The sequence below is a fragment of the Pteropus medius genome, unplaced genomic scaffold (genome assembly GCF_902729225.1).
Source record: "Pteropus medius unplaced genomic scaffold, Ma_sr-lr_union100, whole genome shotgun sequence".
Lineage (NCBI taxonomy): Eukaryota > Metazoa > Chordata > Mammalia > Chiroptera > Pteropodidae > Pteropus > Pteropus medius.
The window spans coordinates 1,940,884-1,956,029 of NW_024349125.1; the positions used below are offsets into that span (position 1 = coordinate 1,940,884).

The window sequence follows — 15,146 nt, forward strand, 5'->3', positions numbered from 1 at the left end:
TTATGTCCTCCTGAGAACTAGAGAGGTGATAAGTTAGTGTTGGTGGCCATCTATGACTTCTTGGCCTCCCACACACGGGTATAATCATCTGAGTCACAAATGAAGGTTTATCTTATTACTCAATGGCGACTTTTAAAAATAAAACTGTAACAGTTTACTGAAATAACAAAGCCTAATTTCTAAGGTCTAATTGCCATAAGGAAAAAAATTATCATAAACAAAATTTGAGGAAAAAGAGTACTATTGCATACAAGTGTATTTCTTACTAGGCTCTCTCCCTTAGCTGGCCCTGGTTCTTTCTGTACTAGAATTTCCTAGATCATGGCAAGTAATATCAGGTGTTAAGAAACACCTGTGGTCTTTGTTAAGCTCTAAAATTTTTTTTTTATTTCTACTTGTAAACTTGAAACAGGTTTTTATGTAAATCCTACTCCTTTTCCTCTAAACATTCCTCATTGATTCCATGGTTTTCCAACAGGAAACTTAGTTTGATCTTAAACATTGAATCTGCTTTTGTCCACTGACTGGACCCAAAACCAGTGTTTTTCCAATTCCCACTGTGGCTAGCCCTCTCAGGAAATTCCCCTGACTCACAAAGCACCTTTTGATTTTTAACCATCTTGTAAGTCAGTTCTTGTAACTTCTGGTTCTCAAAGCATTGAGGGAGATTGTGGTGATCTGGTAGCTGGATGGGAAATGATATTCTCCCACCTGTTTGTGTGCTCTGTGTGATGTATTTTGATTGAGCTATGAGTTTATTTAACTGAGAGTTTTCACCTGGTACTTGTTTGTGTTCTACTATAGATGCATCCAATCTTTCTCTGTCTCATTCTTTGAGAAGAAAGACAGGGACAGACTCAGAGAAACAGGAGCACGGCAACTCTCCTTTGATGATTCTTGGAATATCAAAGTTGGGCTTGACCTTGGAGATACTTTGATGCCCTTCACTAATGAGGGCGAAGGGATGGCATTCACTGAGTGTAATGTAGAAAGCTGACAGGAACTCAGGTCTGTTGGTTGTTAGGTGCCACAATATCTCACTGTCCCTAAAGTGGGAGATCTTTCCTACTTCTAATCAAATATGTAAAGGAAAACAACTACTTCTAACCACTCAAATATTTGGCTGTTAAGAATTTTTTTAACAAGTTCTTTTTATCAAGTAACAGCATTAGCAGGCTTTGTAAAGAAACCCTCATGCCTCCCTGTTCTCATCTATAGGTCTGACTTTTGCTCTTAGAGGTTCCATAGCTGTACTCTTCACCTTTTAAATTAAAATCATACTTGGCCAAAAGCCTAATTTTTTTTCTAAATATTTTAAAGTAATTTTCTGCACAATGGAGTACTTGCTGCTTTGTGTCTTTGCCAAAAGCTAAGAAAGCGTTTTTGACTCTAGGGCACCCATCTGCCCTGACTTCGCAACCACAACTATGCCATTGGCATTTTCTGGAACACTTTGTGACCAGGATGGGGGTAGAAGCTCCATGTGAGCATCATTTGTTCCCCAAATCCCTCAGAGTGAATGTGGCCTGCTCCCTAACCACATAAAAATTAGAAGGCATACCAAAAGGCAAAAAACACATTTTGAAGAGACAAAGCAGGTGTCAGAACAAGACATAGCAGGGATGTTGGAATTATCACACCAAGAATTTAAAACAATCATAATTAATATGCTAAGGGCTCTAATGAATAAAGTAGACAACATGCAAGAATAAATAGACAATGTAAGCAGAGAGATGGAAATCCTAAGAAAGAACCAAAAAGAAATACTGGCATTAGAAATACAGTGTCAAAAAACACTGTAATAGAATTCACAAATGCCTTTGATAAGCTGGACATGGCTGAAGAGAGAATCTCTGAGGGAATATATCAATAGAATCCTTGAAAACTGAAAAGCAAAGAGAATAAAGACTTTAAAAAAATAACGGAATATCCAAGGACTGTAGGACAACTGCAAAAGGTGTAACATAGTGTGTAAAGGGAATACCAGGAGAAGAGAGAAAAAAAATATTTGGAACAATAATGACTAAGGATTTCTTTCCAATATCAGACACCAAACCACAAATCTCGAAAGTTCAGAGAACACCAAGCAGAATAAATGCCAAAAAACTACATCTAAGCGTAACATCTTCAAACTACAGAAAATCAAAGATAAATAAGAAGTCCTGAAAGAAGCCAGAGGAAATAAACACCTTATCTTTCGAGAAACAAAGATAACATTAAATCTAGCTTCTCCTCAGAAACCATGCAAACAAGAAAATAGTGGAGTGAAATACTTAAAGTGTTGAAAGAAAAAACTCATCAACCTAGAATTTTGTGCCCTGTGAATTATCCTTCAAGAATGAAGGAGAAAAAAGACTTTCTTAGACTAACAAAGATTGAGGGAATTTGTTGCCAGTAGACCTGCCTTTCAATAAATGTTAAAAGAAGTTCTTTAGAGAAGAAAAATAATACAGGCCAGAAACTTAGATCTATATTAAGAAAGGAAAAACACAGAAGAAGGAATAAATGAAGGTAAAATAAAAACTTTTTCTTTTCTTACCCTTAATTGATCTAACAGATAACACTCTGTTCAAAATAATAACAGCAACAATGTATTTGACTATGTCTGCTTATATATATATATATTTATATATATATGTATATATATTTATATAAGCTTATATACAAGTAAAATGAATGACAGCAATGATACAAGGATAGGAGGAAGGAGTTAGGATTATTTTGTTATTATAAAGTACTTACACTACCCATAAAATGATGTAATGTTATTTGAAAGAGAACTTGGATTAATTGTAAAAGATATTGCAAACTCTAAGGCAAGTATGAAAATAAAAAGTAAGTGATATGCTAGAAAAGAAGAAAAAATTGAATCATATCAATTGCTCAACTAAAACCATAAAATGCAGGAAAAAGGTAGAAGACAAAAATAAGAACAACGACAAAGGCGATCAATAGAAAATAGTAACAAATATGGTAAATATTAATCCAACTATATCAATAATCACTTGAACTTCAAAGGCTTAAATTTATCATTTAAAAGACAAATTGTTAGAGTGAATCAAAAAACGTGACCCAACTTATGTTGTCTACAAGAAACCCACTTTAAATATATAGACATATAGATTAAAAGTAAATAGATGAAGGCAGTGGCCTGGTACCCACAGGTGCCCTTGGAGCTGGGCCGGATCTGCCACCCCAGGTGCCCAGTGCAGAGCCAGCCTTACTGCCCTCCACACCACTGCTGCTGCTACTGCTGCCAGGAGGCATTTTTATTCGGGAGACGTTAAGGGAGCCTGAGGCTCCTGGTACATTGTGAGAGCGGTGGCACCTCTTTGGGGGAGGAGGCAGAGGGCTCAAAGCAAACCCATGGATGGCAAAGGAATCAGTAGCCTAGAAGATGGAGGGGAGGAGCCCAGCTGTGAGGTGTGTGAGCCCAAGAACCATGTCTATGCGGGAGTCCTTAAACCTGGAAAGTTATGAATTGGACAAGATCTTCCATCTAACCAGATTCAAGGAACTGAAGGGCAATGGCTGCAAAGTGCCCCAAGATGTCCTGCAGGAATTGCTGGAATCCTTACAAGATAACCACTTTCAAGAAGATGAGCAGTTTTGGGGAGCATTTATGTCAAGGATTGGCATTAGGATGGATATTTCTGTCATTCCTTTGAAGCATCATGGTCTTTCTTCTGTTCAGACCATGGATTACGTTTATCCTATCATTGATGACCCTTACATGATGGGCAGGATAGTATGTGCCAATGTTTTCCCTCTACACAATGGGGGTGGGGGATGGGGTCACAGAATGTGACAATATGCTGAAGTTCCAAATCAGGAATAATATGACCAACAGAGAAAGGGATAAAGTGATGCTACTAATTACACAGGGTTTTAAAGATGCAGCAGAAGAGGCAGGAACATCTGTAGTGGGTGGCCAAACAGTATTAAACCCCTGTATTGTTTTGGGAGGAATGGCTACAACTGTCTGCCAGCCTAATGAATTCATTGTGCCAGACAAAGCAATGCCTGAGGATGTGCTCGTGCTCACAAAGCCCCTAGAGATGCAGGTGGCCATGGCCATGCACCAATGTCTGGATATTCCTGAAAAATGGAATGAAATTAAACTAGTGGTGACCCAAGAAGATGTGGAGTTGGCAGAGCAGGAGGTGATGATGAACATGGCAAGGTTCAACAGAACAGATGCAGGACTCACATACACATCCAAGCCCACACTGCCACCAACATCCCGGGGTTTTGGAATTCTGGGCCACCACAGAACCTAGCCAAACAACGGAGGAAGAAGGGGTCCTTAGTGATTCACAACCTCCCTGTCCTGGCTGAGATGGCTGTTGTGAGCAAGGCCTGTGGAAACATGTTTGGCCTCATGCATGGGGACTGTCCTGAGACATCAAGAGACTTTCTAATCTGTTTACCCTGTTAGCAAGCCACTTAGCTCTGAGCAGAGATAAAGTCCCCTAAATATGGTGGATTATTGAAATTGTAGAGAAGGCAACTGTACAGTCAAAATCATAGACAAACCCCAGATTATCGAAGTCTCACCACAGGTGGCCACTCAAAATGTAAATCTCACACTTGGTGCCATCTCTTAATCTAGACCAAAATAGCTATTTGGTTTTATTTTTAAATAAATCTATTTCCTTTATCATCTAAACAACAACAAAAATCTCATTGTGTCTACACATCTGGTGACCTGAGGTCCATTTGTGAATAGATGCAATTACTAAAATAAAACCTATTGCTTAAAAAAAAAATTAAATTGATGGAGAAAAATATACCATGCTAACAATAATTCAAAGAAAGCAATGATAGCTTTCTTGGTTTCAAACAGAATAGACTTCAAAGTAAAGAAAGTTATTAGGGATAAAGAAGTGCATTACATTATGATTACATTATGATAAAGGGATCAATTCTGTAAGAAGATATAAAAATCCTTATAGGCACCTAACAACAGAGAGTCTAACTATGTGAGTCAAAACTGATAGAACTGCAAGGAGAAATAGATGTAATATCCACTATAATAGCTGGAGACCTCAACACTCCTCTCTCAAGTCTAGTAGGCAGAAAATCAGTAAGGACATAGTTGAACTTAACAATATAATCAATCAATAAGATATAATTAGCATTTTTCGACTACTTCAAGCTCACATGGAATATTCATGAGGTATACCTCATCTGGGGCAATAAAACACACCTTAACAAATTCAAAAGAATAGAAATCATACAATGTCTGCTCTCAAGCTACAATGGAAATAAACTAGAAATCAATAATAGAAAGCTAACTGAAAAATCCCAAAATATATGGAGATTCAACAACACACTTCTAAATAACATATGGATGAAAAAAGAAATCTCAAGCGAAATTAAAAATATTTTAAGTTAATTGAAAATAAGATAGTAATTTATCAGAATTTGTGGGATGCCATGATAGCAGTGCTTAAAGGGAAATTTATAGCACTGAATGCATATGTCAGAAAAGAATAACAATCTAAAAGCAATAATTGAGGTTTCCACTATAGGAAACTAGGAAATGAAGAGCAAATTAAATCCGAAGTAAACAGAAGAAAAGAAATCATGAGAATCAGAGTAGAAATCAGTGAAATTGAAAACAAGAAATCAACAGAGAAAATCAATGAAATCGAAGCCAGTTTTTAAAAAAAGATCAATAAAATTATAAGCTTCTAGCCAGGCTAACCAAATCAAAAAAGAAAGGACACAAATTGCTAATATCAGAAATGAAAAAGGGGACATCACTACATATCCCGTGAACATTAAAAGGATAATAAAGGAATACTATGAATAACTCTATGCTCATAAATTCGATGACCTAGATGAAATGGATCAATTTCTTGAAAGACACATTCTGCCGAAACTCACACAGGAAGAGATAGACAATATAAATACATCTATATCTACTAAAGAAACTGAATCAAAAATGAACAATCTTCCAAAAACAGAAATCACAAGGCTAAGACAGGTTCTGGTGTTTTCTGCCAAACATTTAAGGAAAAATAATATCAATTCTCTAAAATCTCTTTCAGAGGATAGAAGCAGAAGAAATACTTCCTAACTCATTCAATGAGTCTTACCCTAATACCAAACCCAGACAAAGATGTTACAAAAGAAAAGAAAACTACAGACCAATGTTTCATGAACATAGATGCAGAAACCCTCAATAAAATATTAGCAAATCAAATCACTTAAAGTTAAAAAGAATTATGTACCATAGACAAATGGGATTTATCCAGGTATGAAAGTCTGGTTCAACATTTTAAAATCAATTAATGTAATCCACCACATCAACAGACTAAAAGAGAAAAATCAATGATCATATCAATAAATGTACAAAAAGCATTTGACAAAATCTATTCATGACACAAACTCAAAGCTTTCCCACTAAGATCTGGTACAAGACAAAGATGCACTCTCTCACCACTCTTTTTCAATGTTGTACTGGAAGTCCTTGTTAATGCAATAAGGCAAGAAAAGGGAATAAAAGGTATACAGATTGGGAAAAAAGAAACAAAACTCTTCGTTCATAGATGACATGATTATCTATGTAGAAAATCTGAAAGAACTGATAAAAGAACTTCTGGAACTAATAAAAGACTATAGCAAGGTTTCAGGATCCAAGGTTAATGTACACAAGTCAATTGCTTTCCTATATGCCAACAATAAACAAGTGGAAATTGAAATAAAAAACACAATGCCAAGAGATTGGATTAAACATGGTGAAGTGAGAGACGTCCCCAGATCTCTCCCCTTGAAACAGCAATAAACTGAACATCTAAAATTCAACAAAAAACACCCAAACTGCACACCAGCATATCTGAGTGTGGGATCTGCACATAAGAGCTACCACAGGTCAGAACCTCTGGTGTCAGGTGGTGGACTAGGAGAAACAAAGAAGCTGCCTCTCTCAGCCAGAGCTCCCTGTAGGAGGAGGGGAGAGGAGAAGGTGCAGAGAGTTCCCTGAACAGCCCTGCCTGAGAATGCTGTGTGTTCCATGCAGCCAGCAGCAGTGCCCAAGTATCAGAGCAGAAGGCGGAGAAAAATGAATGGCAGAAAAACGGGGACAGCAGAGAAACAACAGTTGATTTTTACCAGCCATGGTTGCAAAACTGAGACTGATCAGCCGTAGCCTCCAACTCCCAACCCAGAGGGCCCCTCCACCCATACCCTTCCTGATGGAATGCTGCGAAGACCTAGGCGAATCCGAAGAAACGCTACTGAAACCATCACTAACACTGACAGGAACTGAGATTGAGGGTAGTGAGCATGATTAAACATCTACAAAAAAGGAAAAAAGGACATTACTAACACTTTATATAAAGCAGAGATCCAAGAGGCTTAGACGCCACCTACTGGAAACCAGAAGAAAAACACCTTATTTGCAACAGGCTAGAGACCGTTACATAATAAATCTTCTTTCTGGGGGGGAAAAAAAAAAAAGCAGAACACACTTCCATTAATGCCCAAGTGGAGGAATAGTCCATTAAACACCATGAATAACCAAGGAGACAAGACAGCTCAGAAAGAAAGACAAAAATTTCCAGAAAATAAGCTTACAGACATAGAAATATGTGATTTAAATGACAGAGAATTCAGGATGGTACTTCTGAAAAAACTCAGTGAGATATGAAACGAATCACATCAACAATTTCAGGAATTCTCAGGGCAGCCAGGGAAAGAAGACAGTAATCTATAAAGGAAAACCCATTAGATTTTCTCGGCACAAACCTTACAAGCCAGAAAGGAGTGGAATCAAATATTCAAACTATTAAATGAAAGGAACGACCAGCCAAGAATAATGTATCCAAGTAAGCTCTCCTTTAGATATGGAGGAGAAATCAAGACCTTTCCAGACATACAAAAATTGAGGGAATTCTCCACTACGAGGCCTGTACTACAAGAAATTCTGAAAGAGGTTAGCTCACCTAAAACAAAATGGCAAAAAAAAAAAAAAAAATGCATAATTAGGAGTAAGGTGACTAGCAGGCTGATAAAAGCAGAGGAGTGCAAACCTTACTACGAACAGGGCATTATAAGCTTAAAATAAGAAGAGATTTGCTATAGCAAGATAGTAATGAACATTCAGCATACGTAAGGACAAAATGAGACAATGATGATTAAAAAGGAGAGAATTCAAAGATCCAAATTCGCAAAGGGGAATGGAGACAAGGCACATGCAGAAGAAAAATGATGACTGTATATATACAACTATCCTTTTCATATTTGTAATGATAATCACACACAAAAGATTTAGAACTGAAGTATACAACGTAAAGCAAGAAGGACCAGAGAGAAAACCCACAAAAAAACAAATTAGCGACATGGATGGACCTTGAAATTAGCGAAATAAGCCAGACAGAAAAGGTTGAAAATCACATGATATCACTATGTGGATATAAACCTAAAAGCAACAAATGAACAGGACAAACAAACAGAGACTCATGGACATGGACAATGGACTGACTAGTGGTTACCAGAGGGGAGGAGGAAGCGGGGAGGGGAAAAAGAAATAAAATGTTAAATGAAACCCCCCCCACAATGCCATTTACATTAGCACACAACAAAATATTTATATTTAGGTATAAATCTAACATAATACTACAAAAACTATAAAACTCTGGACACAGACCTTCTACCCTCCACAAAAATTAACACAAAATGGATCATACACCCAAATGTAAAACTATAAAACTTTTAGAAGATAATATAGGAAAAAACCTAGATCACCTTGGGCTTTGTGATGCCTTTTTAGATACAATATCAAAGACACAATTCATGAAAGAAAGAATTGATAAGCTGGACTTCATTAAAATTAAAAACCTCTGCTCTAGGAAAGACAAGAGAATGAGAAGACAAGCTATAGACTGGGAAAAATATTTGCAAAAGACACATCTGATAAAGGACTGTTATCCAAAATATGCAAAGAACTCTTAAAAACTCAACAATAGGAAAACAAAGAACCTAATGAAAAAATGAGCCGAAGACCCTCAAAGACTCCTCACCTAAGAAATACGAATGACAAATGAGCATATGAAAAGATGCTCCAAATCGTGTCTTCAGAGAAGTGCAAATTAAAATAACAATGAGATACCACTATACACTTATTAGAATGGTGAATACACAAAACATTGACATCACCAAATACTGGTGAGGATCTGGAACTATAGGAATTCTCACTAATTGCTGGTGAGAATGTAAAATGGTACAACCACTTTGGAATACAGTTTCTAACAAAGCTAAATAGACTCTTACTATATGATCTGGCAATTGCATTCCTTAGTATTTACCCAAAGGAGATGAATACTCATGTCTACACAAAAACCTGCAGAAGGATGTTAACAGAAGTTTTATTCATAATTGCCAAAACTCGGAAACGACCAAGATGTCCTTCAGTAGGCGAATGGACAAATAAACTGTGGTATATCCAGACAATGGGATATTATTCAGTGCTAAAAGAAATAAGCTATTGAGTCATGAAAAGACATGGAGGAATCTTAAATGCATATTACTAAGTGAAGAGCCAATATGAAAAGGCTACATACTGTATGATTCCAACTTCATGACATCTGGAAAAGGCACAACTAGGAAGACAATAAAATGATCAGTAGTTGTCAGGGATAAGGTGGGGGAGGGGATAGGTGAATAGGCAGAGCATGGAGGATTTTTAGGGCAGCGAAAAACTCTGAGTGATATTATAATGATAGACAGATGTCATTACACATTTGTCCAAACCTATAGCATGTACAACACCAAGAGCGAACCCTATGTAAACTATGGACTTTAGAGGATAACAATGTTTAAATGCAGGTTCATCCTTGGAAAAAAAAAAAGTACCATTCTGATGAGTGATGTTGATAACAGGCGAGGGTATGCATGTGTGGGCACAGGGGGAATGGGAAATCTCTATACCTCCTCTCAATTTTCTTGTAAACCTAATCTGCTCTAAAAAATAGTCTTTAAAAAAATTAAAAAGAAAAAAGCATAATATGATGAGAATACAAGTAAAAAGCACAGTGAGTACTATGAAATTAAAATATAGACCTAACATATGCCAGTCCCACTTTAACTTTGTTTTTGCATTTAAATAATGTATGTAGCACTTTCCTATATGTTTTTTACACATTGAAAACTGGACTTGGTATAACTATGTTATAGGAAACTAGAAAATGTATTCTTTATTTTCCATCTTTGTTTTCTATTATCCCACAAAGTTGATGCTTAAGCATCAAGCTGATTTTATTAGTGTGTGAGAAAAAGCGGATGCCGTCTGCAAGGATTCAGATTCCTTCTGTGAAGAAGTTTAAAATTCATTTAATGTTTACTGCTCAGGTATATAGTAAGTACAGTAGTCCTATAGAAGCAAAAGTGCAGATTTTTAAAAACATTTTACTATAATTGCATTTTTTTTTTGCATTTTTACCTGATGGAATTGTTTCTTGTAATAAAACCTTTTCTGACTAAAGACTTTAAAACAAAAAAAACTTATGTTGGGATTACATGAGAGAGTGCATGTAAAACATCTTAGCAGAGTTTTGCTAATAAAGAATGGTCTCTCTGTTGATACTCCAGAGTCTCATTCTAGATTATTGGCTTTGGGTGAAGGGCCCTGACGTGGAAGTGAGATTGCCTCAATTGTCAGGAGGGTCTGCTTGTCCTTATAGATTTAGACTCGGGTCTGTGAGCATCTTTCATTAAGCAAGGCCATAGATAGCTTTGTGGTCTCCAGTGTATCAGTGGCACTGAAATAAATGTGAGTTGGATGCACTTTTCTCTTCCTCTGGCTTCCACCACAGCTGCTCTACTAGTTTTCACCCCGTCGTGTGTCCTGAAAGAACTGTGGCATTTTTGAAAGGTCATCAGCTACAATTTTAGATCACTGGGTAACTCGAACTTCTAACATTTAAATGTAGCTGCAAGGGGTATGTTGCTGCACCCAGCTGTCATACTTGGCTAAGATGATGGCAGAAATAGCAGCCTTTTCCTCAGGTTCCTTTACAAGAGAGTAGTTGACTACTTCTAAGTGACACTAATGAATACATCTCCCTCCTGATCCCCAAATTATCCAGTCTTTTGCTCATTTTTCACATCCACAGTGTGCTGGGCACCAGTTCTTCTTGTGGTAGTTGTTTTAAAGCACTGGTTTGTTTGTTTCACTTCCAATCTGTTGTAAACAGATACTTTTATAAAACACAACAAAAAGAATTACAGGACAGGTCAAGGAATACATGAAAAGGTGTTCAACATCACTAATTATTAGTGAAGTGCTAATTAAAACCACAATGAGATATCATTTCACACTCAGAATGGCTATTATCAAAAACCAGAAAATAACAACAGTTGGCAAGGACGTGGAGACATTGGAACCCTGTGCACTGCTGGTGGAAATGTAAAATGGTGCAGCCACTGCGGAAAAAAGGTATAGTGGTTCCTCAAGAAATGAAATATAGAATTACCATGTGATAGAGCAATTCTACTTCTGAGTATGTATCCTAAGAGAATTGAAAGCAGGGACTTGAACAGATGTTTGTCCAATCACATTCATGGCAGCATTATTCATAATAACCAAAAGGTAGAAGCAACCCAAGTGTCCACTGACCCATGAATGGATAAACAAAACGTAGTATATTTAAAAAAATGGAATGGTATTCAGCCTTAAAAAAAAAGGAAATTCAGAATAATGCTACAACGTGGATAAACCTTGAAGATATCACGCTAAGTGAAATAAACCAGTCACAAAAGGACAAATACTGCATCATTCTACTTATATTAAGTACCTAGAGTAGTCAAATTCATAGAGACAGAAAGTAGAATGGTGATTACCAGGGGCTGGGAACTGAGTGGGAATGGAAAATTGTTGTTTAATGGGTACAGAGTTTTGTCCTGAGAAGAGAAAAATGTTCTGTAAATGAATGGTGGTGATAGTTGTATAATAATGTAAATGTGCTTAATGACATTGAACTGTACACTTAAAAATGGTTAAAGTGGTAAAAATAAGTTGCTGGGAAAATGAAATAAAAAATAGTTACAAAATATAGGCCCCAATTGTTTAGTGTTAGATTATAATTTCATTTAAGTTTAAATTATATTTTATTGTTAGATTTAAATTACATTTTAATAAATATAATCAGAACAAACATAACATAGGAAAACTGCTATAGAAATCTCTAAATACTTTCAATTTTTCTACTTACCTCATCATGGACCAGTACAATTTGCAGACTGTCCATGATCCACTTATATTTTGTTTTACAGTAAAATGACTTTTTAAAAATGTACAGTTCTATGAATTTTAACACATATCAAGTCACTATCATCATAATCAGGATATAGAACAGTTCTATCAGGTAAAATATTCCTGTTTTCTGTTTGCTCCCCATATTCCTACTCCCTGGCAACCATGGAGTTGTTTTGATCTCTATGACTTTGTTTTTATGAGACTATCATATAAATGAAATCATACAGTATATATTGTTTTGAGACTGGCTTCTTTCAGCCAGCACAGTGCCTCTGAGATTCATCCCAGTGCTACATGTGAAAATAGCTTGTTCCTTTCAATTGCTGAGTAGTATTCCATTTTATGGACCTACTACAATTTATCCATTCACCTTTGAAGAACATTGGGTGTCTGTAGTTTCTGAGAATTATAAATAGAGCTGCCATAAATATTTGTGAATGCATTTTGTGTGAATGTATGTATTTATTTCTCTAGGGAAGATGTGATGGTCCACTCTGAGTGGCATTGCTTTGCACCATCGTGAGGGAAACCCTTAATCAGATGACAATGTTAGATTTCAAATGGCACCTGGAAACCAATCAACCAGGCCACTCTCTTTATCTTGCAGTCATTCGCTGGCCCAGAACTCCTAACAGCCAGTCACAACTCCTTCTATAATTATGTCTGAAGAATTGTGGTTGATCTCTCATGAGAAAGACAAAACTTAGTTATTTATTCATGGCAACATGACTCATCAAGCTCAAAGAAAGTTCCATTCTACAGTTCTCACAATTCCCAGTAGCTAAAGAAAAAGAGTTTTCTGGTTATATGCTGGTGATGTCCAAAATTAAACTGTTGTGATACAGCAGTTCTTCTAGAGCTGCATCTTACTGAAGCCCTTGCATAAGTCCATGTACAACGATGAAGAAGCTGGTTGCAGCATTGTTTGAAGAGCACACATTTCCAAAATAATTTAACTGTCCATGCACTGGAATGCAGTGCTTTATGTGTACCGATGCGAATGTATTCCCAAGGTGTCTTGCTAAGGCAGACACTGTAGATGGATTGATCCAACTCTTGCAGCGAGAGATCACCATATGATACAGATCTAGCCAATTCTATGTAAGTGCAAGTCTACTGGGGTGGGGGCAGGGGGTGTGTTCTGGGGAAATTTTTCTTTCCTAATAAAAGGGAATTGACGCAGTCGGAGCTGCATTTTCTCTTCTGTATAATTCTTCAGTGTGGGCTAGAATTTCAGGGCCATGTGGCCATTTTGTGCCCATGAGATGACAAGCATAGGGGCAAAAGTCAGCAGACCAAGGGTTAGAGAAGAAATAGAGGTCCCTAATGGAAACTTTGAATAGCTAAATAAATGCTAACAGCCACCTCTAAGTGGACTCATGAGAAAATATAAGAAAAATGAATCCTCACATATTTAAATTGCTGTGAGTTTTCTATTACTTGCAGCTAAACACATTCTGATTGAAAAAACTGTCAAAGGAAAAAATCAAATTGCAGAACAATGTGCATATTCTACTATTTTGTAAAATGGAATTATATATGTATACATAATAGTTAATATACATCAAAATACTGGAAGAGTAATAATAACTAACAAGTATTGAGCACCTATTATGCGCGAAGCACATCTTATTACTTTAATCCTCGCAACTATTATATAAGGCAGACGTTTTATCATTCTCCCCATTTACAAGTGAGGAAACTGAGGCTTCATACAACTAGCAGATAACTAGCTAGAGATTCAGAGCCAGATCTGTCTGTCCCTAGAGAAAGTGATTAGATCACCCTATGCAGACCCCCACCCATGCTTATTACCAATACAGACCCCCACCAGCTGTAAAGGCAGTTATTTCTAGGGAGTAGGTTGGGGGTTGGGCTTATGGTAAGGCCTTCCACTTTTTCTTTATATACTTCTGTTGTGTTTCCTTTTCAGTAAGCGAGTATTATTTCGTTATAAAACTGAAAATATAGAAAAATTGATAAAATAACCCTGGTGCTAGGCACTGTGCTAAGAAAATAATTTTTTCTTTCTGATTTGGATATGGATTTTGAATATCCATCTCGTCATGCATGCTTTTTAGAAATAAAAGGCATTCTTTTCCAACTTATATGGAAGAAGTTCCAGGATTGCCATTATAATTACTGTCACCTATACCCCAGATAAGCTATCTGCCAATTTGCCTTCTATAAACCACAAGGGAATCAGGTTCTGCAGTAGATAGATGTGAAAAATCCTTTTCAGTCCTTGAATAAGAGGGTTTTATGGGTCATTTTTTTTAGTGGCTGGATTTCTCATCTCCCACCTGTTACTAAATAGCTGCTTCTTAGGAACTTTAAAGAAAGGAGCTCACCAAAAGAAAGTAGGTCTGTATCTCTGGGCTGCCTGGTTCTATTTACAGCTTGTGTGTGGTGGGTGCCTTGGCAGCACCGGCCATGCCAGAAGGATTTCCGTGAGGGCTGTCCAGTTACCTCGATCACGTGATCTGGGGCACTTTTCCTTAAAGATCCTGGGCCAGCTCTGATATCACGGAGCTACAGCTCTTAGTGACAAACAAAGCTTGCTGCAGGGGGAAAAAAAGATTTGAAAAATTACCCGCCACGATGACAGACAGAAGCCCCTTCGAAACGGACATGCTCACCTTGACCCGCTATGTGATGGAAAGGGGTCGTCAGGCCAAAGGGACAGGGGAGCTCACGCAGCTGCTGAACTCCATGCTGACTGCCATCAAAGCCATCTCCTCCGCAGTGCGCAAGGCCGGCCTGGCCAACTTGTGAGTCTCGGGGAGCAGGTGCGGGTGCACAAACCCGCCCAGGTAGAGTGTGGGCAAAGCTGCAGGAGCTAGAGCAGGAAACCGGTCAAAAGCTGTTTGCCTGTATGCCCTAG

At 37.4% G+C, this 15,146-nt stretch overlaps 1 protein-coding gene and 1 pseudogene across 1 annotated transcript in view; both read left to right on the forward strand.

Annotated features, from left to right (window-relative positions):
• Positions 1 to 3,344: 3,344 nt before the first annotated feature.
• LOC120616916 (selenide, water dikinase 1-like) lies at positions 3,345 to 4,607 on the forward strand (annotated as a pseudogene).
• A 10,179-nt stretch (positions 4,608 to 14,786) lies between these two features.
• The window catches only part of FBP2 (fructose-bisphosphatase 2), a 30,647-nt gene continuing 30,287 nt past the window's right edge, over positions 14,787 to 15,146 (forward strand). Inside the window, exon 1 of the mRNA XM_039880480.1 lies at positions 14,787 to 15,033. Within this exon, the coding sequence (XP_039736414.1) occupies positions 14,864 to 15,033 (170 nt within the window). The 5' untranslated portion in view covers positions 14,787 to 14,863. The remainder of the gene's footprint in view (positions 15,034 to 15,146) is intronic.